The sequence below is a fragment of the Salmo salar genome, chromosome 27, assembly GCF_965601325.2.
Source record: "Salmo salar chromosome 27, fSalSal1, whole genome shotgun sequence".
Classification (NCBI taxonomy): Eukaryota; Metazoa; Chordata; class Actinopteri; order Salmoniformes; family Salmonidae; genus Salmo; species Salmo salar.
This window is the reverse complement of record NC_138317.1, coordinates 35,555,888-35,581,087: the sequence shown is the minus strand read 5'-3', so window position 1 is coordinate 35,581,087 and position 25,200 is coordinate 35,555,888. Positions and strand designations below refer to the sequence as shown.

Below are 25,200 nucleotides of genomic sequence, written 5' to 3'. Positions count from 1 at the left end.
AAATATGTTGCAAATTGTTAATTGAGGTCAAAGTAAAAAAAAAAAGAAAAAAAGAGTTTTGGTGTATTTTATATTTTATCATTGCATCTTGTGCTATATTATTTTATAAATACTATAAGTTAACTATATACTATTTTGGCATTTCATTCATGGCATTTTAGTTGTGACTTAAGGATATATTATTTTGTTGTTCCCCTTGGTGATGTCACAAAATGGCGACCACCATGCGCCTGTGCAATGGCCTTTTTCTACGCACTTTGTAGCTGTGTCTTGTTGATGGAAATTTCCGTTCGTAATAGTTTCGCAATTTTAAGTCATATATTCATTCGGTTTAGAAAAATGTTCATTTAGGCGAATACTGCGTCATTGCCAAACGGAATTATATAATTGTTACAGCAAATATCGACCTGTCAAGAGCGTTGTGCTTGTTTTTCTCTGGAGTTCTTTCCCTTGTGCTATTTTTGAAGTTGATCAACTTTTGAAGTTATTTTTCGTTGATATGGAGTTCCACGGTGGTGGGTCTGGTGGGGTCGTGGTCAGTGGCAGTAACGTACCTGCATTTCTTACGAAACTTTGGACTCTTATTGAGGATCCGGACACCGATCCTCTGATCTGCTGGAGCCCAGTGAGTTAGCATTAGTAGCTAACAAACTAGTTATCTAACCTGCTAGCTAGCTGCTTGACATCTATGTAAATTAACATAGACTCGGTTCGCTTTATAGACAGTAGTTTGTCAATCAAGATGGTTTCACATTTCATATGTGATGTTAGCGGGGCATCACTTATATCTAGTTCACTATGTTTTATCATGTAACTAACGTTAACTAGTTATCTAGCGTTAGCTAACTTCCTAACCAGATTATACGAGTAACGAACTCTGAGTCCGAAAGATGTAACTAGGTTAGCTATCCGGCTAGCTAACTAGACCATTTAGCTAATTTGGTAAAACGTGAAGGTGATATATTTATTCATCTGCAAATAATCAGCGAGAAAAAGCTAGGCCGGGGGAGCTTCGTGGCGGAAGGTTTTGTTAGTCCACGAGTCAGCTGTTCCTGGGTGTCAATTATCATTAGCTAACTATGTTAGTTAGCAAGCCACCTGTCTGCAGATAACTACTTAATTTGGTTAACTGTGAGTGTAGACAGTATGTAGCTGTCTGTGTGTCCAAAAAGCTATGCAAAAAACCAAATTGAGACTAGCTAACGTTAGCTACAGCGTTGTAATGGGAAAAGGGGGTGTGTGAAAAAGGGGGTGTGACTGTGTAAACAATTTATAACAGTATGACAGACTAGCCTAGATATGAATTTCATCCACATCTTACATTTACATTTTTTTACATCTTAGTCATTTATCAGACGCTCTTATCCAGAGCGACTTACAGTAGTGAGTGCATACATTTCATTTCATACTTATTATTATTATTAATCTTTTTTTTTTTTTTTTGTACTGACAGCCTTTGCTCGCCGAAATGTTGGACTTGTCAGTAGCCAATAAGTTGTTACTCTAAGTTGTACAGCTAACGCCGGGTCATTATCATGTCAAAAAACGAATATTATCATTTATGTTCACAAATCCGTTTTGTCACATGCTTCATACACCACAGCTGTAGACTAACAGTGAAATACTTTCGGGCTCTTCCCAACAATGAATAGAAAAAAAGATTAATAACACGACGAATAAATACAATGAGTGAGAGTCGATGTGCAGGGGTACGAGGTAATTGAGGTAGATATGTATGTACAGTGTATTCGGAAAGTATTCAGACCCCTTGACTTTTCCCACATTTTATGTTGAAGCCTTAACCTAAAATGTATTTAAATTGCCTCCTCCCCTCAGTCGACACACAACACCCCATAATGACAAAGCAAAAGAAAGGTTAGAAATGTGGCAGTTTAAAAAAATACATGGAAATATCAAATTATCAAGTATTCAGACCCTTCACTCAGTACTTTCTTGAAGCACCTTTTGGCAGTGATTACAGCCTCGAGTCTGCTTGGGTATGAAAATACAAGCTTGGCACACCTATATTTGGGGAGCTTGTCCCATTCTCTGCCAATCCTCTCAAGCTCTGTCAGGTTGGATGGGGAGTGTTGCTGCACAGCTATTTTCAGGTCTCTCCAGAGATTTTTGGTTGGGTTCGAGTCGGTGCTCTGGCTGGGCAACTCAAGGACATTCAGTCCTGTCCCGAATCCACACCTGTGTTGTCTTGGCTGTGTGCTTAGGGTCAGTGTCCTGTTGGAAGGTGAACCTTCGCCCCAGTCTGAGGTCCTGAGGGCTCTGGAGCAGGTTTTCATCAAGGATCTCTTTGTATTTTGCTCAGTTCCTCTTTCCCTCGATCCTGACAAGTCTCCCAGTCCCTGCCGCTGAAAAACATCACCACAGCATGATGCTGCCACCACCATGCTTCACCATAGAGATGGTGCCAGGTTTTTTCCAGATGTGACGCTTGGCATTCAGGCCAAAGAGTTCAATCTTGGTTTCATCAGACTTGGCAAACTCCAAGCAGGCTGTCATGTCTTTTACTGACTAGTGGCATCCATCTGGCCACTCTACCATAAAGGCCTGATTGATGGAGTACTGCAGAGATGGTTGTCCTTCTGGAAGGTTCTCCCATCTCCATAGAGGAACGCTGGAGCTCTGTCAGTGACCATCGGGTTCTTGGTCACCTCCCTGACCAAGGTCCTTCTCCTCCGATTGCTCAGTTTGGTCCGGGCAGCCAGCTCTAGGAAGTGTCTTGGTGGTTCCAAACTTCTGTCTTTTTAAGAATGATGGAGGCCACTGTGTTCTTGGGGATCTTCAATGGTGCAGACATTTTTGATTTACCTTTCCCCAATTCTGTGATTTGACACAATCCTGTCTATGCACTTTACAGACAATTCCATTGACCTCATGGCTTGGTTTTTGCTCTGACATGCACTGTGAACTGTGGGACCTTATATAGACAGGTGTTTGCCTTTCCAAATCATGTCCAATCAATTGAATTTACCACAGGTGGACTCCAAGTTGTAGAAAAGTCTCAAGGATGATCAATGGAAACAGGATGCACCTGAGCTCAATTTTGAGTCTCATAGCAAAGGGTCTGAATACTTATGTAAATAAGCTATTTCTGTTTTTTATTTAGAATACATTTGCAAAAATGTCTAACCTATTTTTGCTTTGTCATTATGGGCTGTTGTGTATAGATTGAGGAAAAAAATCAATTTAATCAATTTTAGAAAAAGGCTGTAACAAAATGGGGGGAAAGTCAAGGGGTCTGAATACTTTCCGAAGGCACTGTAGGTAGGGATTAAGTGACTTGGCAACACGATAGACAATAAACCGTTGAAGCAGCATATGTGGTGTGTCATACACTGGATAGGTGCTGTGAAATGTGTTGTTTTGTGGCACAATAGGGCACATCGACAGATTATTAATATTTATTTTTTATTTTTTTACGTTGTTGGTTACTGGTCCAACGCTCAAACAGCGAGGCTACCTGCCGATTTTATTATTCTTATTTTATTAAATGTCAAATGATGTTGCTGACTAATAAGGAATTATCTGGCCTCTACCTTTTGCACTCATTGACCCTGAGCGTGAATGCATAGACAGTCATAATTATGTTTTCTCTAACTACTGGGTAGGAGACAATCCTGTATGTGTTGATATGTTGTCTATCCAAGGGCCTCCTCTGTTTATGGACTCTGGTCTAAGCAGCGGACTTCTGTCTGTGCATCCATTTCCCCGAAAGTGAATAAATAGCAAAATAACTGACAAACATTCAGACAAAACACTTCTATTGTGCTTTGGCGCTGGACCATTTCCACTATTTCAGCCGTCATTGCACAGGAATTGCTTCACAATGGGGAAGTTGTAGGAGGTTTTGTGTGTGTGTGAACTAACCCCAGAATATTGAGATTATGTACAAGCAAATCTACTAATTACGACATTTAACTGATTTGATAAAGTTTTTAGGATGCACTGCCATTAGCGGTCGGAGTCATTGTTTTCTCTTTAGCCTACATAATCAGTTGTTGCGTCATGATCCAACTTGTCCATTGCCTTAGACTTTACACCATTCTCTACCTTCCATAATCAGTGTAAGTAGAGCCTTTATCAGACCCAAAGTTGTGAATTAGTTTAGCTTTGTCGTAGGCCAGCCAAAGCAGCTTAACCTGATTCTTACTTTAGTACATTTTTATTTTGCCAGGGAGTCATGTTGAGACCAATGTCTCTTTTACAAATGAGCCCTGGTTATAATTATCGGCCTAGCCAAGGTAAACTGGGGTTCTGCACTATTTATTTAAACGGATACAGTAGATAAAGGTCTTTATGCCAAAATTCTGAAGTATTCCTTTAACTTTTACTGTTCTTTCTCTTCCTTTACAGAATGGCAACAGCTTCCATGTGTTTGATCAGGGCCAATTCTCCAAGGAGGTGCTTCCCAAGTATTTCAAACACAATAACATGACCAGCTTTGTACGCCAGCTCAATATGTGTGAGTTGTCTTTCATGTATTTAACATGTTAGGCATGGCAATGCCATGGAATTAAATCGTGCAGTTAATCATGTGTGGTACATTATATGCAATATCGTTTAGATGAGAAGCACCTGTATAGTTTGAATTGCTATCCTTATTTTGTTTGTCTATATACTATGGTATTTACGGTATGACACATGACCTAGTAATTGCCACATCTCCCACAAGGCTAAAGTAAGTATAGTGTAAACAGAAAAGTAGCAAATCTTATGTTGAAGAGAGATTTTACTAATGTAAAGCCACCCTTATACTTTTACATTTGCCTCCAGCATCTACACTGATTGGTTCTGGGTGTTTTGGTAGATTCTATCTATTATTTGTTTATATTATAATGAGCCTTTAAACCAGCGATGTCAAACTAATTTTGCCCCAGGGGCTGCATTCGGTCTTCAACGAGGTCCTGAGGGCCGCACCAAAAATGTATGTTTCCTTGCAGTCAAAGTTGGGGGGGAGTCCTCTATCTGTAATTGTTTTAATTTTCGATGCTCCCTAACTGTCCTATGATTTATTAACAAGCTGGACAGTCAAACTGTATGACTATAGGTCCATTATCCTTACTCCACAGTTTCCATTTGGTTTTAGTAATTTTAATGTATATTGAGTTTGTTTTTACTCAAACTTCCCATGGGCCGGATTAGACCCCTTCTCGGGCGGTATCCGGCCTGCTGGCCCCTGCTTTAATTACACTCAACGGAGGACCTTTTTTAATAGAGGCTATTTCTCGGAAGTTGAGGTAGATGTTAACATGTATTTCTTATACTGTGAAAGCCTTGTGCTTTTTGTTTGTGTCTTTAAGCAATAAGGCACGGGGGGTGTGGTATATGGCCAATATACCACTGCCAAGGGCTGTTCTTATACATGACGCAACGCGGAGTGCCTGGATACAGCACTTAGCTGTGATATATTTGCCCTATAGCACACCCCCTTGTGCCTTATTGCTATTATAAACTGTTACCAATGTAATTAGAGAAGTAAAAATACATGTTTTGTCATACCCGTAGTATACGGTCTGATATCACAGCTTTCAGCCAATCAGCATTCAGGGCTCGAACCACCCAATTTATAATTGGTTATATAATCCACTTGCATGTTATTTATTAAGACTGAAAAGACTTGGATGAGGAAGATATAATTGCATGCAGTGACCTAGAAACCAGGCACATTTTAGAAATGATAAATACAGGCTAGGTAATTGCCACGTATCTAGAAATTGAATGGTAGTGCCATAGTCAACTGTAAGTTGTTGTTTTAACTCTCTACAGACGGCTTCCGCAAAGTAGTCCACATTGAGCAGGGCGGTCTGGTGAAGCCTGAGAAGGATGACATGGAATTCCAGCATCCCTACTTCATCCGCGGACAGGAGCCTCTGCTTGAAAATATAAAACGGAAAGTTACCAATGTAAGTGCAAAACGATGAGATGGCATCATGTGATATGTGTCTTGAATCACCTATCAAACCTCTCTTCATACTGGGCTTGACATAGCCTAGACAGTATTACCAAGATATAAAATGTATAGTCAGGATCCTCAGACAGACAGCATGTCAGACGGCATGTGCTCCAAGTGCTTGGTCTGCTCTTCTGCTCTCCTCCCAGGCCAGATTGAGCTGATCTAGGGGCCTCTGTGGAGCCAGACAGCTGAGGATTAGAGAAGGCAGGCCAGGGAGATCATAATCTGATGTTGCCTGACACAGCCACTTTCTACTCTGCTCAGTCTGTTGATTTACAGCCGCTTCCATCTGCACCTTGATATAGTCTGCCTCGGGCCAACTGATCAGTTCAGGCTAAAAACTGATAACCAAATCATACTCTTTTCATTGTTTCCATTGTCTATCCCTCAGGGTTCCATCCTGGGCCAAGGCCTACACTGAAGGCTCGTTTTTATCTCTTTCCCTCCGCACTTTAATACTTTTCTTTTGCTTTAGCAGTTTTCTTTGCTTTAACCATTTCATCATGTTCTCTCTCCCTTTCAGGTGTCCAATGTTAAACATGAAGACCTCAAGATGAGCTCTGACGATGTCTCGAAAATCCTGACCAACGTGCAGAACATAAAGGGCAAGCAGGAGACCATAGACTCCCAAATCATCGCCATGAAGCAGTAAGTGAAACGTTGAGAGGTATATTCTGATTCAATCTCATGCATATTAGACGGTCGACTCAGTTTAACTAATAAATTGAAGGGAACCAAATCAAACAGAATGTCTGGCAAACCATAGTACAAAGTACAAGTCCACAACTCCACATAGATGCAAGATTCAAAAGCATTTTCAGAATTGACTGCCCCTTGAATGAGCCAAAAACGCTCTTCACCAGCTTACCCTTTAAGTTCCACACAATTAGATATTCTCCCATCACCCCACCCCCCTTGCTGCAGTGTTGCCAAATTAGCAAGTATGCATACTGTGTGTCCCTATAGTGCTGCAGTAGCCTACCATGCTGCATTAAGGCGGCGTAAGCCAGTTTATTTAAAGCTGATGATTAGGCTGCATGAGGCAGGATTCCGTAAGGCCTGTCATAGGTTGAAGTACTGTGTGTATATACACACTACATTACAAAAAGTATGTGGACACCTGCTCGTCCAACATCTCATTCCAATATCATGGGCATTAATGTAGAGTTGGTCCCCTTGCTTGCTGCTATAAGAGCCTCCACTCTTCTGGGAAGGCTTTCCACTAGATGTTGGAACATTGCTGCAAGGACTTGCCATTCAGCCACAAGAGCATTAGTAAAGTCGGGCACTGATGTTGGCCGATTAGGCCTGGCTCGTAGTCGGCATTCCAGTTCATCCCAAAGTTGTTCAATGGGGTTGAGGTCAGGGCTCTGTGCAGGCCAGTCAAGTTATTCCATACCGATCTCGACAAACCATTTCTGTATGGCTCTTGCTTTGTGCATGGGGGCATTGTCATGCTGAAACAGGAAAAGACCTTTCCCAAACTGTTGCCACAAAGTTGGAAGCACAGAATCGTCTATGTCATTGTATGCTGTAGCATTAAGATTTCCCTTCACTGGAACTAAGGTGCCTAGCCCGAACCATGAAAAACAGCCCCAGACCATTATTCCTAAACTTTACAGTTGTTACTCTGCATTCGGGTAGGTAGTGTTCTCCTGGCATCCACCAAACCCAGATTCGTCCATCGGACTGCCAGGTGGTGAAGCGTGATTCATCACTCAAGCGAATGCGTTTCCACTGCTCCAGAGTCCAGTGGTGGCGAGCTTTACACCACTCTAGCCGACGCTTGGCATTGCACATGGTGATCTTAGGCTTGTGTGCGGCTGCTCCCCCATGGAAACCCATTTCATGAAGCTCCCAAAGAACAGTTCTTGTGCTGATGTTGCCTCCAGATGCAGTTTGGAACTCGGTGGTGAGTGTTGCAACCGAGGACAGGCAATTTTTATGCACTAAGCGTTTCAGCACTCGGCGGTCCCGTTCTGTGAGCTTGTGTGGCCTACCGCTTCACGGCTGAGCTGTTGTTACTCCGAGACGTTTCCACTTGACAATAACAGCACTTCGTTAACCAGGGCAGAAATTTGATGAACTGACTTGAAACTGATAGTGCCACATTGAAAATCATTGAGCTCTTCAGTAAGGCCATTCTACTGCCAATGTTTCTCTATGGAGATCGCATGGCTATTTCCTCGATTTTCTGCTGTAATACCCGAATCCACTAATTTGAAGGGGTGTCCACATACTTTTGTATGTGGGAGATATGCTGGCACCTGACTGTCCGTGTGCTGTTTCAATCTACAGAGCTGTCATAAATTGTAGCTTTCACACTTTTTTCACCAGCTTGAAACAATGATTAATGGAGTACGTCTATTGATATACATTCTTATGGTGGTAGAACTGCAGCTGTGGAGAGTTGGACCTGGTCTGTTTCTATGTTTTGATCCAGTGTGTGTCCAGGTTTGGTTTGAATTAGGGTCAGGGTTTGTTTGTGTGACCTTTTTCTGGATGACTTGATCAGACTGAGTTCCATGTTTTGTAGCAGTAATGATGTGAATACTGACATAACTCAGCCTGGTTAATTATTGGTTATAATGTCTTCATCAGATGTGGTTTCAAAGTTGAGAGTTCCCATGTTGTAGCAGTTATGTGGGACAACCCAGTGGGTTGTGTCAGTGTGCCCCACTCTGGGACAATATAATGGTGGCTCATCTTTCAGGATTCTTGGTTGCCATTCTAAAAGCGTAAGGTTCTTCTCATGCAGCTGGGATGATGTGGGTGTGCTGTTCACCAGCTGCCTGTAGCCTGTCAGGGTGCATGTCAGAACCCACATCATTATTACAATACTTCCTACACGCGCACACAGGCACGCTTGGATTCTCCAGCTGGACCTCACCCTTGGACTCTTCATTGCCACCGAGGGCTTTCTCTCCTGTCCCAAACAGGTTAATAAACCAGACGCTTTCTGCATGGTACCATGATGCAATACGCACAGCAGATTTTGTGACCTCATTCATCGTGTCCATCGGCACGGCATGACCGTCTCTCTCACCATGTCTTAGAATAGATGGGATTATTTACCTTGTTTTATCTAATCATCTGTTTTATCCAACTTGCCTATTTGATTAAGATATGTTACTCAAGAATGATGGCTGTCCATCACCCGAGGTGGGTGGCTCTCACGCTTTCTTAGGGGGGAAAAAAACTGGATTGTTCTCTATTACCACATTCCACCTCCCCTCTGACCCTCGAACAAATCTGACGCTCCAAAAAGTAATGGGTATGTTTCCAATTATCTGATCCCGTTCACATGTCAAATAATCCCTCACTATTGGTCAGAGTGGTGTTCTGGGTTGGGTGAGGAATCCACACCTGATGCTATAAATCCCTGTTCGTCTGCCCCACAGGGAGGTCAGCACAGATGGTGGGCTTTTACAGGGAAGAGTGGGTTTACAAGGCAACAGAGACCACTGATAAAGGACCTCTCTTTTCCACACTGGAAGTATGGAGGCCCTGTAGCACTCCGATGGCACCCCAGTACTCACGTGCCAGGATGTAAGGCCTAAGCTTTGATTATCAGCAAATGTATTTTTCATTTTGTCCTCGACGCTAGGCCTAATGTTTGTTTATTTACTTTGGGGGGGGGGGGGTCTAGAATAGTTTCATGTGCAGAATCTGAGAGTAGCCTTAATAAAGACATGAGACTAAAATGCTGAACCAACTCTGAAATATCTAAAATGTTTGTTCTGTTTATTGTGGCAGCATCATTTCACCACGTCAAATTCTTGGTACATGTTGATGTACTTTGCAAATAAAGATTTTGATTGTTACATATTTTATGATGGCGCCAGAAGACTCAATCTGACATATTTCACCAAGGTATTGTCTAGCCTGGTTCTAGAACTGTGTACTGTTTGATATCTCCAGTGGGACTGAGTCCATAGGAGATTGCAGGACAGCACAAATAGATGTGGGACTGGGCTAGCTGTTGTCCGAGTCCAGGGCATGTCATTTAATGTGAGCCATGTGTATGGATGAATCAGGCCCATGAGCACACCTACAAAGTATCTGAACCAGAGTCAGAGGAGCCAGGCTTTAAGAGCCAGGTGGAGGGGCAGGATCTTTACACTGCACTAAAAAAAGCTGAATAAATACAGCGCGCTAAGATCTTTCAATAGCCATTAACTTAACAAAATAAACTGCCTCAAGTATTCCTCAAATCTTTACCAGTGCAGTAAAAAATCTGCTGTGCCTTGATAGGCGTTCCACAGTATGGGGGGGGTCTTAAAGATTAGAGCCTAAGCCCTTGCCCCCCCCCCCCCATCTTGGCTACATGTACTGTGGAGATTGAGGTCCGTTAGGGATGACTTGCTGTTCTGAGATTTTTACTTTTTGATTTATTTCAAATATGCTTTGCAACGGGTTATTGGGCTATTCAACTTTGATGTAGGAAACATCATAATTTCAAGGACTGCTGTCATTATAACAAGCATCCATGACATACCCTAAGAGGATGTCATGGGTTTGGGAATGGAAGGGAAATGTACTGTCCCTGTATTCCATTTTGAAGTTTTTGTTATGTGTGGTTTATTTATCTGTAAATGAGTATACCCTTTGTCTTTCCAGTGAGAATGAAACTCTGTGGAGAGAGGTGGCCAGCCTCCGACAGAAACACGTCCAGCAACAGAAAGTCGTCAACAAGGTAAAAGAGAGTTGCGTTACCTGCTGCTTCTCTGACCACCCAGAACAAGTAGGCTCTTCTATGCTATGGTAACATAGTAGTTGATGTGATAACTCTTGGAATGACGTTCACTATGGAAATAAGGATTTATTTATTTCCTCTCATAAAACATGGGACCAACACTTGTTGCGTTTTCATATTTTTGTTCAGTGTACCAACCAATTATCGAGGCCATTTTATTGATATCGGAAATCACGATAAGTAGCCTGTACTAGAGAAATGTGATAGTAACAACTGTTAAGTTCATGTTTTAAGTATCCCTATATTTCTGGTATTATGGTGCTATCACTGTTATTAGTACGCCTGCCCAGTAGTCTGACTAGATGGACCTGGCATGAGTGTGATGGCTACTATGTACTATGGTAATATGGTGAAGTAAACATTGTCAAACTGGAACCTTGTTGTTGTGTCATTTTGAGTTAACATTGGTAGCAGAGGATGGCTAATAACTACAATGTGCCACCTCGCTTCGACGAGAAGAGGTCGTATGAAAGTTAGAAAAATTCACTTGGAATCTGGACACGGGTTACTAATCTGGATGAGGGAAAGCAAGTACTTTCAGTGGTATTATCGCTTGAGGGAAGAGCGAGAGATACAGCACTGGAAATATCGGTGGGGGATTTGAACAAGGATGACGGTATGAGAACTTTGATCAAGGCACTGGACTCTGTTTCTTAGAGAAGCGAAAGACCTCACCTAAGAGGCATATTCAAACTCTGACAGTGTTACTATTGACATTTTGGTTGCAATGACGGACTATATAACTGATTTCGAATGGATTACATAATTTATTTTGTACTTGCGGAATAGGATGCGCAAGTAGAACATGGTTCTCCCGGATGCCGTGTTCGCTTTCAAATTGCTAGATTCTGCCTGTCTGGATGGTAGCGAGAAACGGTTGTCTTTGACTGCTTGTACTGTGCTGACTTGCGTCATTTGAAGTCGGCACTAAAAATGATTTTTGGTGAGAAGATGTCTGTCGCGCCAATAACTGATGGAATGCAAGTGAGTGACATGGCATATTACACTGAGCAGCAGAGAAAAGGCACCAACAACGTTCTCAAGACAACCAGACGAAGGCACCATTGCCAGCCACAAATCCACTGGACAGGTATGGAAGGAGATCAAAATGTGGAATTTGTCAAAGCACTTACCATTGTGTTAGACTGTCCTCATAAAAATCCTCGATCTGCTGTTATTGATACTGTATGTACGCACAGTGTGTGGCGCAAAATGTCTTGATAGTTATGTCAGTGAACTAAATATGAAGTACAAAATATGATTGACGCAACAGAGCTTTCATATTTGGAGATGGGGGAGTTGTCCATTCTACCAAGAGTCACTATACCAGCAAAAATTGGTCAGACTAAGTGTCACATTGAAACTGAGGTGGTCCCTGCAGATATCCCCTTACTATTAAGCAAAGCTTCCCTCAAGAAGGCAGGGGCTGTACTAGACATTGAAAATGACACGGCAGTGATGTTTAAATAACCAGTGAACCTTGAACTTACTACCTCAGGTCACTATTGTGTAAACATTTTCGACAAAGACATCACAGGGAGTCCATTTAAGAATGAGATTCTGACGGACACGGAGCACATGGAGATTCTGACGGACACGGAGCACATGGAGATTCTGACGGACACGGAGCACATGGCCACAGAAGAAAAACAAAGTATTGTTAACTTCACGAACAGTTTGGACATGCTACAGTTGACAGACTTCAGAAGTTACTCAGCAGTTTTGGGAATAATGATGATGAGAGTACTTCCATTCTATGGCAGATCATTAACAGTTGTGAGACATGCCAGAAATACAGCAAACCTAAGCCCAGACCAGCTGTTGGTTTGCCACTGGCTTCCAAGTACAATGAAACGGTGGCTGTAGATCTACATGATTTGGGACCAAGTGGGTGGAACCGTCACATAATCAACCACTTCACACGCTTCAGCGCTGGAAGCATTGTGAATACAAAGATACCCAGTGAAATCTTCGAGCACTTCATTAATTCCTGGGTAAGTGTGCATGGCCCGCCCCAGAAATTGTACAGTGACAATGATAATGAAATAAGAGAAATGGCTGAGAAAGTCAACATGGAAGTAAAGACAACTGCTGCATACAGTCCATGGAGCAATGGACTTCTGGAGAGACAATCAAACACTCACGGAGATCATGCTGAAAGTGAAGCAAGACAATGGATGTTACTGGAACACAGCCCTAGATTGGGCTTTGATGGCAAAAAACTCAATGCGCAATGTTCATAGTTGCAGCCCATACCAACTAGTGTTCGGGCAGAACCCTAATCTTCCCTCTGTACTGGTTGACAAGCTACCACCACTAGAAGGGACCAGTGTGAGTGCATGGATGGGATAGCACCTTTTCAGAACTACATGCAGTGACAAGCATTCACTGAAGCAGTGTGTTCAGAGAGAAAGTACGAGACTGGAAACAAAGTGTACTACAAGCGAGTTGACTGTCAAGAGTGGAAAGGACCCAGAGTGGTCATTGGCCAAGATGGTGTGGTGATATTTGTGAGGCACGGAGGCACCAGTGTCCAGGTGCATCACTCACGATTGCTGTTGCTGAGAATTTGCCTCCTCCTGAAAATGACACATTAACAGACACAAACCTACCAGATGTCGCATCCAATGATATGGAAACTGACACAGGAAATGGAGCAGAGACCTTCAACCATGATACAGGTAACACTGTTGAGGGTTCAAATGAGGAAAACGTTCAACAGTTACATGGTTGTTCCAATCTAAAAACTGGACAAACTGTTAAAGACATGGACAGAGAAAGTGGTATTCAGTCATTGGACGAGCAGGGAAATCCAAAGGAAAACACCGGAACTGGTACAACTTGCAGTATTCTGAACCAGCTACACTTTCTGGTACAACAGGGTCAGCTGACCTGTCACTTGTAGATCATCTCAGAATTGAACCAATGGAAAATCAAGAAAAGTAGAATGACATTCAAAATGATGTACTTGAAACCAAGGACATTTGACTCAGCTAAACTAGATGAACTCAGTAATTGGAGGGCAAATTGAGTGTTTTTGTGGAAGTCAGACATTGGCCAAAAATGTGTCTCAACAGGGTGGGCTTGTACCCTTAAAGAATCCTTGACTTGAATAGTGCGAAAACCATGTCTAGTGGCTAGAGGTTTTCAAAAGCTGGCTGCTAAAGGACTCCCAAAAGACTCACTGACATGTGCCTCAGAATCACTCAGATTGCTGCTGACAGTGATCTGCCAGAATAAATGGAAACTTCATTCCACAGACATCAATCTGCAGTTTTGCAGGGAACAGAGCTGTCAAGGGACATTCACATCTAACTTCCGCCTAAAGCTAAGCGCGGAGGAACACTGTGGAAATGAAAAAAATGTGTGTGGCCTGGCAGATGCATCACTCTACTGGTACAACAAAGTCAAGGCAACACTGCTGAATACAGGTGGAAAAAATGTCACAAGTGGATCCTGCAGTCTTCTATTGGCTTGATCAAGACTGCAATGTGACTGAAGTATTTGTCTGTCATGCTGATGACTTCATCTGGCGTGGCTCGCAGACCTTTGCTACAACTGATTCCACACCTCAAAGCTGTTTTCTAGGTCGGCCGTGAGGATCATCATAGTTTATTACAGTTGACTAAGCTTTCCTGTTGCATCAGTATAGGTATGTCAATAATCTTCAACCCATCCACATGGATACTTCAAGAGCTGAACAAAGGATTTCCCCTCTCTGGAATTGAAGCTGATCAATTGAGGTCAAAGAGAGGTCAAATTCTATGGGTTGCTAGACAGTAGATCTCATGTAATGTTTGACTGCAACTTGTCAGCCAACACAACACGCCACTGTACAAAACCATCCATGAGGCAAACAAAGTTGCTCGTAAACTGAAATCATAACAAGTGAATGAAGTTTCAGCATGTTGGAAAAGATGACTCTGAAACTAGTTGTCTTCAGTGATGCTTCCCTAGGGAACCTTACAGATGGAGGCACACAAGGTGGACATCTAATCGTGTTAATGGGTGCAGGAGGAACATTCTCACATCGGTTAGCAGTCAAAACAGATCAGAAGGGTTTTCCAAAGCACACTTGCTGGAAAAACCCTTGTTCTTGCGGATGGAATTGACTATGCCATCTTTTTGACAACTCTGTTCTCAACTGTAGTTTCACTGGCAACTACTCTCCCTAGTTGATGCTGTCAAGCCAACCAAGTCTGTCACGGAGAAAAGACTTCGTCTTGAGATTAGCACCATCAATGAACTAATTCAAACACGGAGAATCAAACCGATTCTGTGGTTGGCCAGAAAGGAACAGCTTACTGGCTGGCTGACTAAAAAGGGAGCATCCGGTCTTGTGCTTCTAAAGGCACGTAGTAATGGAAAGGGGCAGCTTGAGTAATAGAAATAAAAACTTTGTCACACAACACATCTGTAATTGGGGAACTTAAATAATACTTGGGACATTTTAAATATTTTGTAAAAATGTTTGACTTTAAAGAAAAGTAGGAGATTAAGTTAATGTTTTAAGTATCCCTATATTTCTGTTATTACGGTGCTATCACTCTGTTATTAGTACGCCTGCGCAGTAGTCTGACTGAAGATGGACCTGGCTTGAGTGTGATGGAACTATGTACTGTGGTAATACGGTGAAGTAAACTGGAAGCTAGTCGTTGTCATTTTGCGTTAACAACCATATTCAAAGGTGGTGGTAGTACTATGGCTACAGTAATATACACAAGTAGGCTAATCAGTGCACATGTTATAAACCTAACATTCTATTTATCATTATTGTGATAATTCAGTAAATGTATTGTGAAATGTTTTTTTTTTGTTGTTGTCCGTATCACACTGTTCAACTGCTTACTGTGCTAATGTCTCCCCCCAGCTGATCCAGTTCCTAGTGACCCTGGTGCAGTCCAACAGAGTCCTGGGGATGAAGAGAAAGATGCAAGTCATTTTAGAATAGCAACTTCTCATTCACTCAAATAGTGGTCTGTTTTTTGTCTGACTCTTGTCTGGTCTCTCTATGGTACTACAGTCCCCTGATGCTGAATGACAGCAGCTCCGCCCACTCCATGCCCAAGTACAGCAGGCAGTACTCTCTGGAACACCTTCAGGCCTCGCTGCAGGCCTCGTCCTCTATCTCTGTGAGTTCACCTTCTCCTGAAAGCCTAGATTGGCACCTTCCGGTGGTAGAAATGGAACAGGACTGCACTCTTGAAATACTGTAGTAATAGCAGATAGAAGGCACTCTTTGTATTGTGAGTTTGGGGGGTGAGATGTCAGGCTGATTTGAATTCACAGTAATATATTTAGGCCAAATGATGCTATTGATACAGCTGTACTTTACAATTTGAGGGATTTGTAAGGCATGTTTTGATGTTGGCTAGTGAAGTAAGTTACCCAGAAGTGTGCCGCTCCCCAGGAAAGACGGCCAACTCATATCTCAGACATGAGAATGTAGCTACTGTAAGTCACCTTTCTTTTTAAGGCTCTTAACCAGCCAGAGGTAATGCATTCCGAGAGGTGTGGTTGCTGGAGCACCACTAAGGTGTAATGTTATTTAAGCCTGTGTTACATAACTGATCTTGTTAGGATGACAGGGCAGATTTAGTATTCTTGTGAACGTGTGTCCTACTCCCAGCCCTCGGGCTCACCATTCACCAGTACAGGTCTCTTCACGGCGGAGTCATCACTTAACAACGGCCCCATAATCTCAGATGTCACTGACCTGGCTCAGGCCAGCCATGTGGAAGGCACCAATGAGTGGATAGAGGAAAGGTTAGTGACTGTTAAAATTCAGGAACAACTCCTGACCCTATACCAACTATACACTAATTTAAAAAAATGTCAATTTTTCTTCCTGTCTTCAGCACGAGCCCATTGGTCCACATAAAGGAGGAGCCGTCCAGTCACATGTTGGAGGAGGTGTGTCCTGCTGAGGTTGTGATCGACGGGGTAGGGGTCCAGGTTGACACGCCTCTGTCCCCCATCAACTTCATCAACTCCATCCTGCAGGAGAGCAACGAGCCTAATGCAGCCCCCGCCCCCACGACCCCTACGGAGCAGAAGTGTCTCAGCCTCGCCTGTCTAGACAAGTGAGTAATCCCCAGATTATGTCACCTTGACCAGTTTCCACTGCCAGTCTGTCCCTCAGCCCCTCCTACCTAGCAACAGAGATTACCACAACGAGCCTCGTTCTCTACCCTAAAAAGTTTTTATTAATGGTTCACTTCTTGTATATCAAATTTGTTCAACACACTGTGCAAATGATAGGAAGGCCACCCGGCACTTTTAACTGTTGGTCGTCGCGGGGTGTGTCCATCGCTTACGATCCACTTGTATCACATTAGCCTTTCATTACCTCTTATATTCAGTTATCCTATGCCAATCGACATCTGCAGCCAGCCTAATGCCCTAAGTTTCTCCCCATGCGCCTCCAACTGTGTGTATCACGTCACATTGCATCAGGAGGATGTGCTAGCGACGCAAAGCAGCTCCTCCGCTGATAAATAGTGCAGCTGTTAGCGCTTTATGCTAGTTTAATAAGCATCATCGTTCAACAAGCTCTACATTAACAAACCCACTGGCTTGTCCCGAGTGTTGCTAAGTATACACTTCAAAGACTTAGCTAATTCTTTCAAACCAAACATGGATTATTTTGCATTTTAGACATAGTTCTGTTTATTTGTTGCATTTCATCCTGGCTTTTTAGTTGTAGGATCCTGGCTGTTGCAACTAATGGTACGTAATAAACTGCTCAATGTTTAATCAAACTAATGCGTACTGTATATCTTAATCTACTCATCTATCTTTATGTAGATGGACTTATGATACATTAGAGATGCTGTTTTCATCTCTCACCCAAGCAACCTCTTTTTTTAAACTCTTTTTTTTTGGGGGGGGGGGGTTGTCTCAGTCAATGACTTGTACAGTTTCTGTGTCACTGTTGATGAAAGTGTTATATTGAAATCTTACTCTGATAAAATACATGGATCCTAGACTGTCCGTATTTTTTTTTTATTACAGGATTCCTTTTTAAACCAGCTGTGAATTCTGTTCCTGTGCCCCCAATGCCCATTATTCTCATTTTCAGCCAATGAGAAGCCGAGTAGCCTATGTAATCCCTATCCCTGGGCTTTAGTCAACCTATGGGTGCAGTGTGTAGTAGTCTGCTGTCCTCTTTCCAGCTGTTGTTCTTTTATCTTTTCAGTTCTACACAGAAGTCAGAGGTCTCCCGCCTCTTCCCCTGCCCCGCCTCGTCTCTACACCTCAGACCTATCCCAGGGTTAGCATTTCAGTTGGCCCACAAACCCTGTTGTTGTCTTCTCCCAGAATGTTTGATTGATTGCCGCTGTACCTGACATTGCCACCAGCAACAAGCCCAGAAAACGAACGGTCAAGCCTATGTTGGTCTGTAGTAAGAGAAATAAACAAAGTGATTTGTGTATCTATTGAGCAAATATATTGAATCATTATTGAGGCTTGTATCATTTCTAATAGTTTACCATATCCCTGGATGTAACAACCTTTTCTCTGGGTCTACAAGTGGATAGTGCTTCTCAGTATTTGGCACCAACTGAGAGTGTCATTGTTGATTATTAACAATGTTTTGAACAGACATGGGCTTGAAAAAACAGCTGATTTAGCATGGTTTGTCCAAATGTTAATCTAACTGCATACCGCTCAACCCCATAGGCTACCCTCCCATTTAGGTCAAATGGCAATCATTCTGTGAGTGGGTTTTAATGTGGCAGCCCCAGTGAACTATAGGCAAACCATTCCACTTTCTGGGCATCAGGTTCACAACTCAGTGATTGTGTGCCCCACTCATTGCTTTTCCAATGGCTTCTGCAGCTCAAGTGAAATGAGTTGTTGGTTTATTTGACTACCATTCGTTTTAAATAGCTAATTTGCTTTAATGCGTGTGTTTAGTCAGGGAGATGTTGAAAGATGAATATTAACCATGTTGATTTCTCTTTTTGGTGTAGGAGTGAACTGAGTGACCATTTGGACAGCATCGACAATGGCCTGGAAAACCTCCAGACTATCCTGAATGCACAGTCCATCAATTTTGAGTCCTCACCCTTCTTTGAAGTAAGTTTAGCCTTTTTCTTAGCCTGATCCCAGATCTGTTTGTGGGACCAGATCGACATCGGGCTACTATATTCTGTCCCAACAACAGTATGCTGAGGCGTTTCCAATGTGGAACACTGACCGGTCAGATTAGAGGTTTGTCACTGCTGGGCATTTCTAGGTGTGTTTTGAAGGGACGGTGGCTTTGTGAAGGATGATGCTAGGTGGTCAACCTGGTGTGAGTGAGGACAATGACTAGATGAAACCAACGAGTTAGTTTTGGTTCGTCTTTTTTCTAATTCCTCCGGTGTCTTGTTTTTGTTAATCTGCTTCATCTGAACACCAGGGAATAATAATGTTTTCTACCACTATTTGTCTTTCAGTTCTTCAGTTCTTCCCTGCCTGGCTCTGAATTCGACCTGGAGAGCCTTGACAGTGTAAGTTAGACAGAATCAAAATCACCTTTATTCGCCAAATACGTTTGCATGTACAGGAATTTGACTCTGTGAAATGGTGCTGAACAGAATATACAGAGACGATATACAGACAGAATTTACACAATCCACATTATGTACACAATGAACACCAAGCTAAAATCTACAGACGACACTATAAGCTGCATTGAGTTGCGCGTACAGATGTATACACAGTGTACAAAACATTATGAACACCTGCTCTTTCCATGACCAGGTGAAAGCTATGATCCCTTATTGATGTCACTTCAATCAGTGTAGATGAAGGGGAGGAGACAGGTTAAAGCTATTTTCCATTGTTAAATCCACTTCAAATCAGTGTAGATGAAGGGGAGGAGATGGGTTGAAGATGGATTTTTAAGCCTTGATAACTGAGACATGGATTGTGTATGTGTGCCATTCAGAGGGTGAATGGGCAAGACAAATTACGTGCCTTTGAACGGGGTATGGTAGTAGGTGCCAGGCGTACTGATTTGTGTTAAGAATTGCAACGCTGCTGGGTTTTTCACGCTCAACAGTGTCCTGTGTGTATCAAGAATGGTCCACCACCCAGAAGACTTCCAGCCATCTTGACACAACTGTGAGAAGCATTTGGGTCAACATGAGCCAGCATCCCTGTGGAATGCTCTAGACGCCTTGTGGAGTCCATGCCTTGATGAATTTAGGCTGTTCTGAGGGCAAAAACCAGGGGTGCAACTCAATATTAGCAAGGTTCTTAATATTTTGACTCGGTGTAAATAAAGCACTTTACAGCATGGTAAATAAGGTTCAGTCCGGGGCAAAGGGCAGGATAGCTTGGTGTTCATTATGTACGTACATAAATCTGGATTGGGTCAATTCTGAGCGCAAAGAGCAATGTGCAGTTCCTTGAATTTTTGTGTTGACCTTTATTTAACTAGACAAGTCAGTTGAGAACAAATTCTTATTTACAATGACGGGTTACACCGGGGAACCCTGGGCCAATTGTGCGCCGCCCTATGGGACTCCCAATCACAGCCGGTTGTGATACAGCTCGGGATCAAACCAGGGTCTGTAGTGACACCTCTAGCACTGAGATGCAGTGCCTTAGACCGCTGCGCCACTCAGGATGCGTAGTCAGTGGATGAATAGCAAACTAGTCCATGAATAAGAAGATCACTGTGGCCTGGTTGGTAAGGGCCACGGTACAGTGGAAAAACCTGTCCAGGTGGCGGGAGGTTTGGTTGTGATTGACCTGAGGGGGTGGAAGAGGTATGGATATAGATCCTCTGCCCTGGTAGGACAAGATGATTGTGTCTTTAGCTGTTTACTGCTTTTGTTTTGTTCATGAAATAAGTTAGTCTCACTGTGGCCCCCGTTGTTCTAGATCCAGGACTTGCTTTCATCGGATCCACCTAAAGGGGCTGAGGGAAGTGACAACTACACTGGTAAGAACTCCTAATATACTGTATATCATGCGACGTTTGAATGGCGTGACCGTGTGCTGCTACTGCCAGTACCGCCGCCGCTGCCAGTACCGCTGCCATTTTAGAGTCAACTACTCTGGTCTCAGTTTTGTGTTTTTAATAAACTCGCATGTCATTTTCGATTTTTCTGTGTTTTGAACTATCAACTCAATTGGAGTACAGTAGGTTACTACTTTTTTAACACTGTAGGGAGTAAAGCATAATTAGCATATTTCCCACTGCTATTTGAATGAATGAATGATCAGGTTAACACCAATTACCATGACATCTAATTCCTTATGGAATCCAGCCAGAAGGACATCCAACAATCGTAACTTTCCATCCACCACAACCGAAAGGTGTCATTTAAATGACTACCTAGAACAGGTATACTAACGGCTGCAATAAATTCAACCGCTTACATTTTTCTAAACTAACCCAATTTCTATATCTTTGTATACCATAAGGTCAATAACGATCAATGTACAAAAACAAACAATTAAAAAAAATCTACCTGCAACAGAGCATGCTGGGAATTTGCTCCAACATTTCCTGGTTGCTAAATTTTCTCAACTGTTCAACTAATTTAAGTTTGTGACAGAACAAGCAGTGCAGAGAATCATTGTACCATTTAAACCACTGTGAAATATATTTCCGATAACCAAAAATATCGTATTATCGGCTGTTTGAAGCCGAGGGAAAAGCCCTTCAGCTGTGAAAAACGAAACTTTGAATGAGAAGCAGGCAAATGGGGCACGTAGAATGGAGCTACCGCTTCTCCGACTTGCTTTAAATGAGAATGACTGATGTATAACTCACATTTCTATGTGAATTTGGTCACGTCGCCCAAAAAGCAACATACTCCGCACATACTGTGAAAATTCACACGGTTGAATCAACTCTGAAAATGTGCGGCTTAAACTTCTTGCTGTATTCTCCAAAGAAGTGTAAAGGGACTGTGGATACTCACCCCGTGGATATCTCTCCCTGTCTCTGGTTACTCTTATGGAGTTAAACGTACTCGTCTCAATCAACTCCAGTTATCAACACTAACTCCAGCAAGCGTATCACTGTCAAGGGATTAAGATCACTCCAGTAGTCAATCAATTTTAAAAAATGACACTTTGCTTCCAATTTTCCTTGATTTATATAATACAATGCTCAGCCATTAGATTTAATTATGCTTCTTTCCCTATGCAAAAAAAAAAAGGATGATAATCTCATGTGTTTTCATTTGTTGATTTAAAGCAGGGAAGCAGCTTGTCCAGTACACCACCCAGCCAATGTTACTGACTGACCCATTGACCAGTGAGAACGGGGGGGCGGACCTCCCCACTCTGCTGGAAGGGGACTTGTATTTCAGCCAGGACCCTGAAGAGGAACCTGAAGAGGAACCGATCATCTCACTCCTCACCTCTGACACAGCAGCACCAGACACGCCCAAATTATCCTAAACAAACTTTTTATAAAGGGATGTACTAGTATGTTTAATTTTATTTTATGTTAATGTGCAGATGACAAATCAACCTGGTTATGGTTGTTCACTATTCTCTATGAGCTATTGCACTTCATTCATTTCAAGGCTTAAACTTCCTAGTGAAAGAATTTTCCTTTAGATTAATCAAAACAGAAGTTAGACTTAAATTACTGCCATGGTTTGTTCAGCTCTTGGAAATGACTTCCTGGGTTGTATTATCTGTGGTCTTATTGGCGGGCCTTAAATTAAACTCCCTACAAGATTAATCATTACCAGGTCAAGTTTTAAGCATTGATCACCAAGCTCCTTTAACTATTAAAAATGGAAGTATTCAGAATAATTGTAACACAGGGCATAGAATCTTTTTCTGGGGGGGGGGGGGGTTATTTTATTTTACCTATTGATATAAGGGTAGTACCTCTTTATAATTTTAAGTGTTTAAAACCTTTGTACTGCACCATAATCTGGATTTATTCACATTAGATGCAGAAAGTGTTTTCTTTGACATGTTTTCATTGCATAATTCATAATGGAATGCTGTTGGTATTTCAGCACCTTATAGTTATTGAAGTTTTAATGATAGAATCCTTCAGTTGCTACATCTAAGCATTCTAGAAGAATGTAACTTAGCAATGCCTCAGGAGCTTAGTTCAACTGTCGTTCCCCGTCAGAACCCAAAATTAAACAATGTATACTGAACCAAAATATAAATGCAACAATTTCAAAGATTTTATTGGTTACAGTTCATATCAGGAAGTCACTCAAATTGAAATGAATTAGGCCTTAAAATCTAAGGATTTCACATGACTGGGCAGGGGTGCAGCCATGATTGGGCCCTGGAGGGTGTAGAGGCCCACCAGAATAAGTTTTCCCCCCCCCCAAAAAGTGCTTTATTACAGACAGAAATACTCCTCAGTCTGGGGGACTGGTCTCAGACAAGAAGCCAGACTTGGAGGTCCTGGGCTGGCCTGGTTACACATGGGCTGCTTTTGTGAGGCCGGTTGGACGTACTGCCAAATTCTCTAAAATTACTTAGGCGGCTTATGGTACAGAAATTAACATTCAATGCTCTGGTGGAATTTCCTGCACTCAGCATGCCAAGTGCAGACTCACTTAAAACGTGATACATCAGTGCCATTGTGTTGTGACAGAACTGCCCATTTTAAAGTGGCATTTTGTCACCGGCGCAAGTTGGACGTGTATAATGTTAATGCTGTTTAATCAGCTTCTTGATATTCAACGCCTGTCAGGTGGACGGAATATCTTGGCAATGGAGAAATACAGGGATGTAAACAAATTTGTGCTGAAAATTTGATAAAAAAATAAGCTTTTTGTGTGTATGAAACAGTTCTGGAATATTTAATCTCATGAAACATGGGTCCAACTCTTTACATTGTTGTTCAGTGTAAATGTAAACTAACACTATATAGCCTCAACATGGTTGGGTTGTGTTTCAGAGGACGCACGGCTCTCGACCTTCGACTCCCGAGTCCGTACGGGAGTCACCGCGATGAGACAAGACTGTTACTACCATTTGGATACCACGAAATTGGGGGGGACTTAATTGGGATCATGGATGGTCAGTCCTTGCATCTTCAGCTCTATGAAGTTGAGAGGTTACATTTCTCTAGGCCCATACGTCAGCTTTTTACCAAGACAGAATCCAGGCGGGCTTTATTGTTTTGATAAAGGACTCTAGCTTTAAAGTGTATATACACCCAATTGGCAGTTTATTAGGTACATCATCTAGTACCTGGGTTGGACACCGCGAGCCCCAACAGCACACCTGATTCAACTTGTCAACTAATCATCTAGTCTGTGTTGAATCAGGTTTGCTCCAGAGAATCTCACGTGTGCTGTTGGGGGAACACTGTTCTAGTGCAGGGAATCAGCAGTGTAGTTCTAGGGCAAAAACCAAAATGGGGGGGGGGGGGGGGGGGGGGGGAATGAGTTTGAACCCTGTTTTAGTGGATAACCCTTTTGTTCACAGCAAGTATTCATGTCTTGAAATGAAATCTATCGAATTAAGACTGGCCTTTTATGCAATTGTACAGACTGCTTTTAGGACGCTTTCTGTATATGACGAGACGGACATAATAACCCCGAGTTAATTATTTGCGAGCCAGCACATCCCATTATGAGTATTGCTTTTTGGAAAATAGTTTAATTTAAAGCAAGATGACATGTATATCCTCAATGTGTACTCAGTCATATGGGCCTCGTTTCTCATCTGGAAGCCCGTTTCCCTCGAGCGTTCTTATTGTTTTAGTCAAATACTTTTCTAGGAAAACAAATGTACCATTGAATCTTGGTTCAAGTGTGAGGAACTTTAAAATGTTACCTATACTGCCCCCGGAAGTCATTTTGAGTTTGTTCAAACTAGTTTTTTAAAATTAATTAATGGCCATTGAGACGGAGAATTATTGGAGTGTATTGATGTGCGGAATTTTGAGTTTAGGACTTTTACCAATTTTACCGTAGCACAATGTCACAGCCTGAGAATCCCAAATTACGCTTGAGAATGATATTTTGTATATAGTATGTTTCAAATAAACATGGTTTTTAAAATAAATGAATTGTACATTATCTGCTGCTTTTAAGGTGATATTGTAGTTGCAATTGGAGAACATACAAACGGTGCTCCCCTTTCAGAACATGAAAAATATGGAGACAAATGAATTAGATGTTACTTTTAATGTAGAGTTTACTTTCAAATTACATACATTTAGCAATGTACCATTTCTGACAGTGGAGATGAATATTTCTCACATTTTCTATACTCGGAAGTACAGTACTTGCAGAAATTACAAAATAACAAACCTTCATAAAGATTTAGTATATTGTTTGAGCTTTTGTACAGTTTTCACAGGGACTAAAACACTGATCTGTATTCATCTGAATCAGCTTTTTTTGGTAGCCTCGTCTTTCTCGTTTATGCCACGAATAAAACATAAGGTACAGGATAACTTACAAATAATTGCGCAAAAAGTTTACATGGTCTATTTAAATTTAAAAAGGACAAACACAAACAGCTAGATTTG

The 25,200-nt window shown here is 42.1% G+C and overlaps 1 protein-coding gene across 4 annotated transcripts; it reads left to right on the top strand.

The window, feature by feature from the left end:
• Positions 1-212: 212 nt before the first annotated feature.
• Positions 213-24,731, top strand: LOC106588963 (heat shock factor protein 1). Of its 4 annotated transcripts, none has more exons than XM_014178550.3 (14): positions 213-625; positions 4,369-4,477; positions 5,782-5,918; positions 6,492-6,616; positions 10,589-10,664; positions 15,595-15,656; positions 15,748-15,856; positions 16,354-16,490; positions 16,583-16,807; positions 17,923-17,997; positions 18,701-18,806; positions 19,169-19,222; positions 20,604-20,664; positions 21,934-24,731. In XM_014178550.3, the coding sequence occupies exons 1-14, from the start codon at positions 500-502 to the stop codon at positions 22,134-22,136; spliced, it is 1,605 nt and encodes a 534-aa protein (XP_014034025.1). In that variant the 5' UTR covers positions 213-499; the 3' UTR covers positions 22,137-24,731. The 4 variants fall into 4 exon arrangements, with proteins under 4 accessions (XP_014034025.1, XP_014034024.1, XP_014034027.1 ...); XM_014178549.3 differs by having other exon boundaries at positions 21,931-24,731; XM_014178552.3 differs by lacking the exon at positions 17,923-17,997.
• Positions 24,732-25,200: the final 469 nt, after the last annotated feature.

What these genes read in the sequence shown, in the direction of transcription:
- LOC106588963 (XM_014178549.3), top strand. Translation starts at nt 500, where the DNA reads ATGGAGTTCCACGGTGGTGGGTCTGGTGGGGTCGTGGTCAGTGGCAGT. An exon ending in CTCTGATCTGCTGGAGCCCA is followed by an intron (nt 626 to 4,368) that starts GTGAGTTAGCAT and finishes CTTCCTTTACAG; the next exon opens with AATGGCAACAGCTTCCATGT. An exon ending in ACCTGGAGAGCCTTGACAGT is followed by an intron (nt 19,223 to 20,603) that starts GTAAGTTAGACA and finishes CCGTTGTTCTAG; the next exon opens with ATCCAGGACTTGCTTTCATC.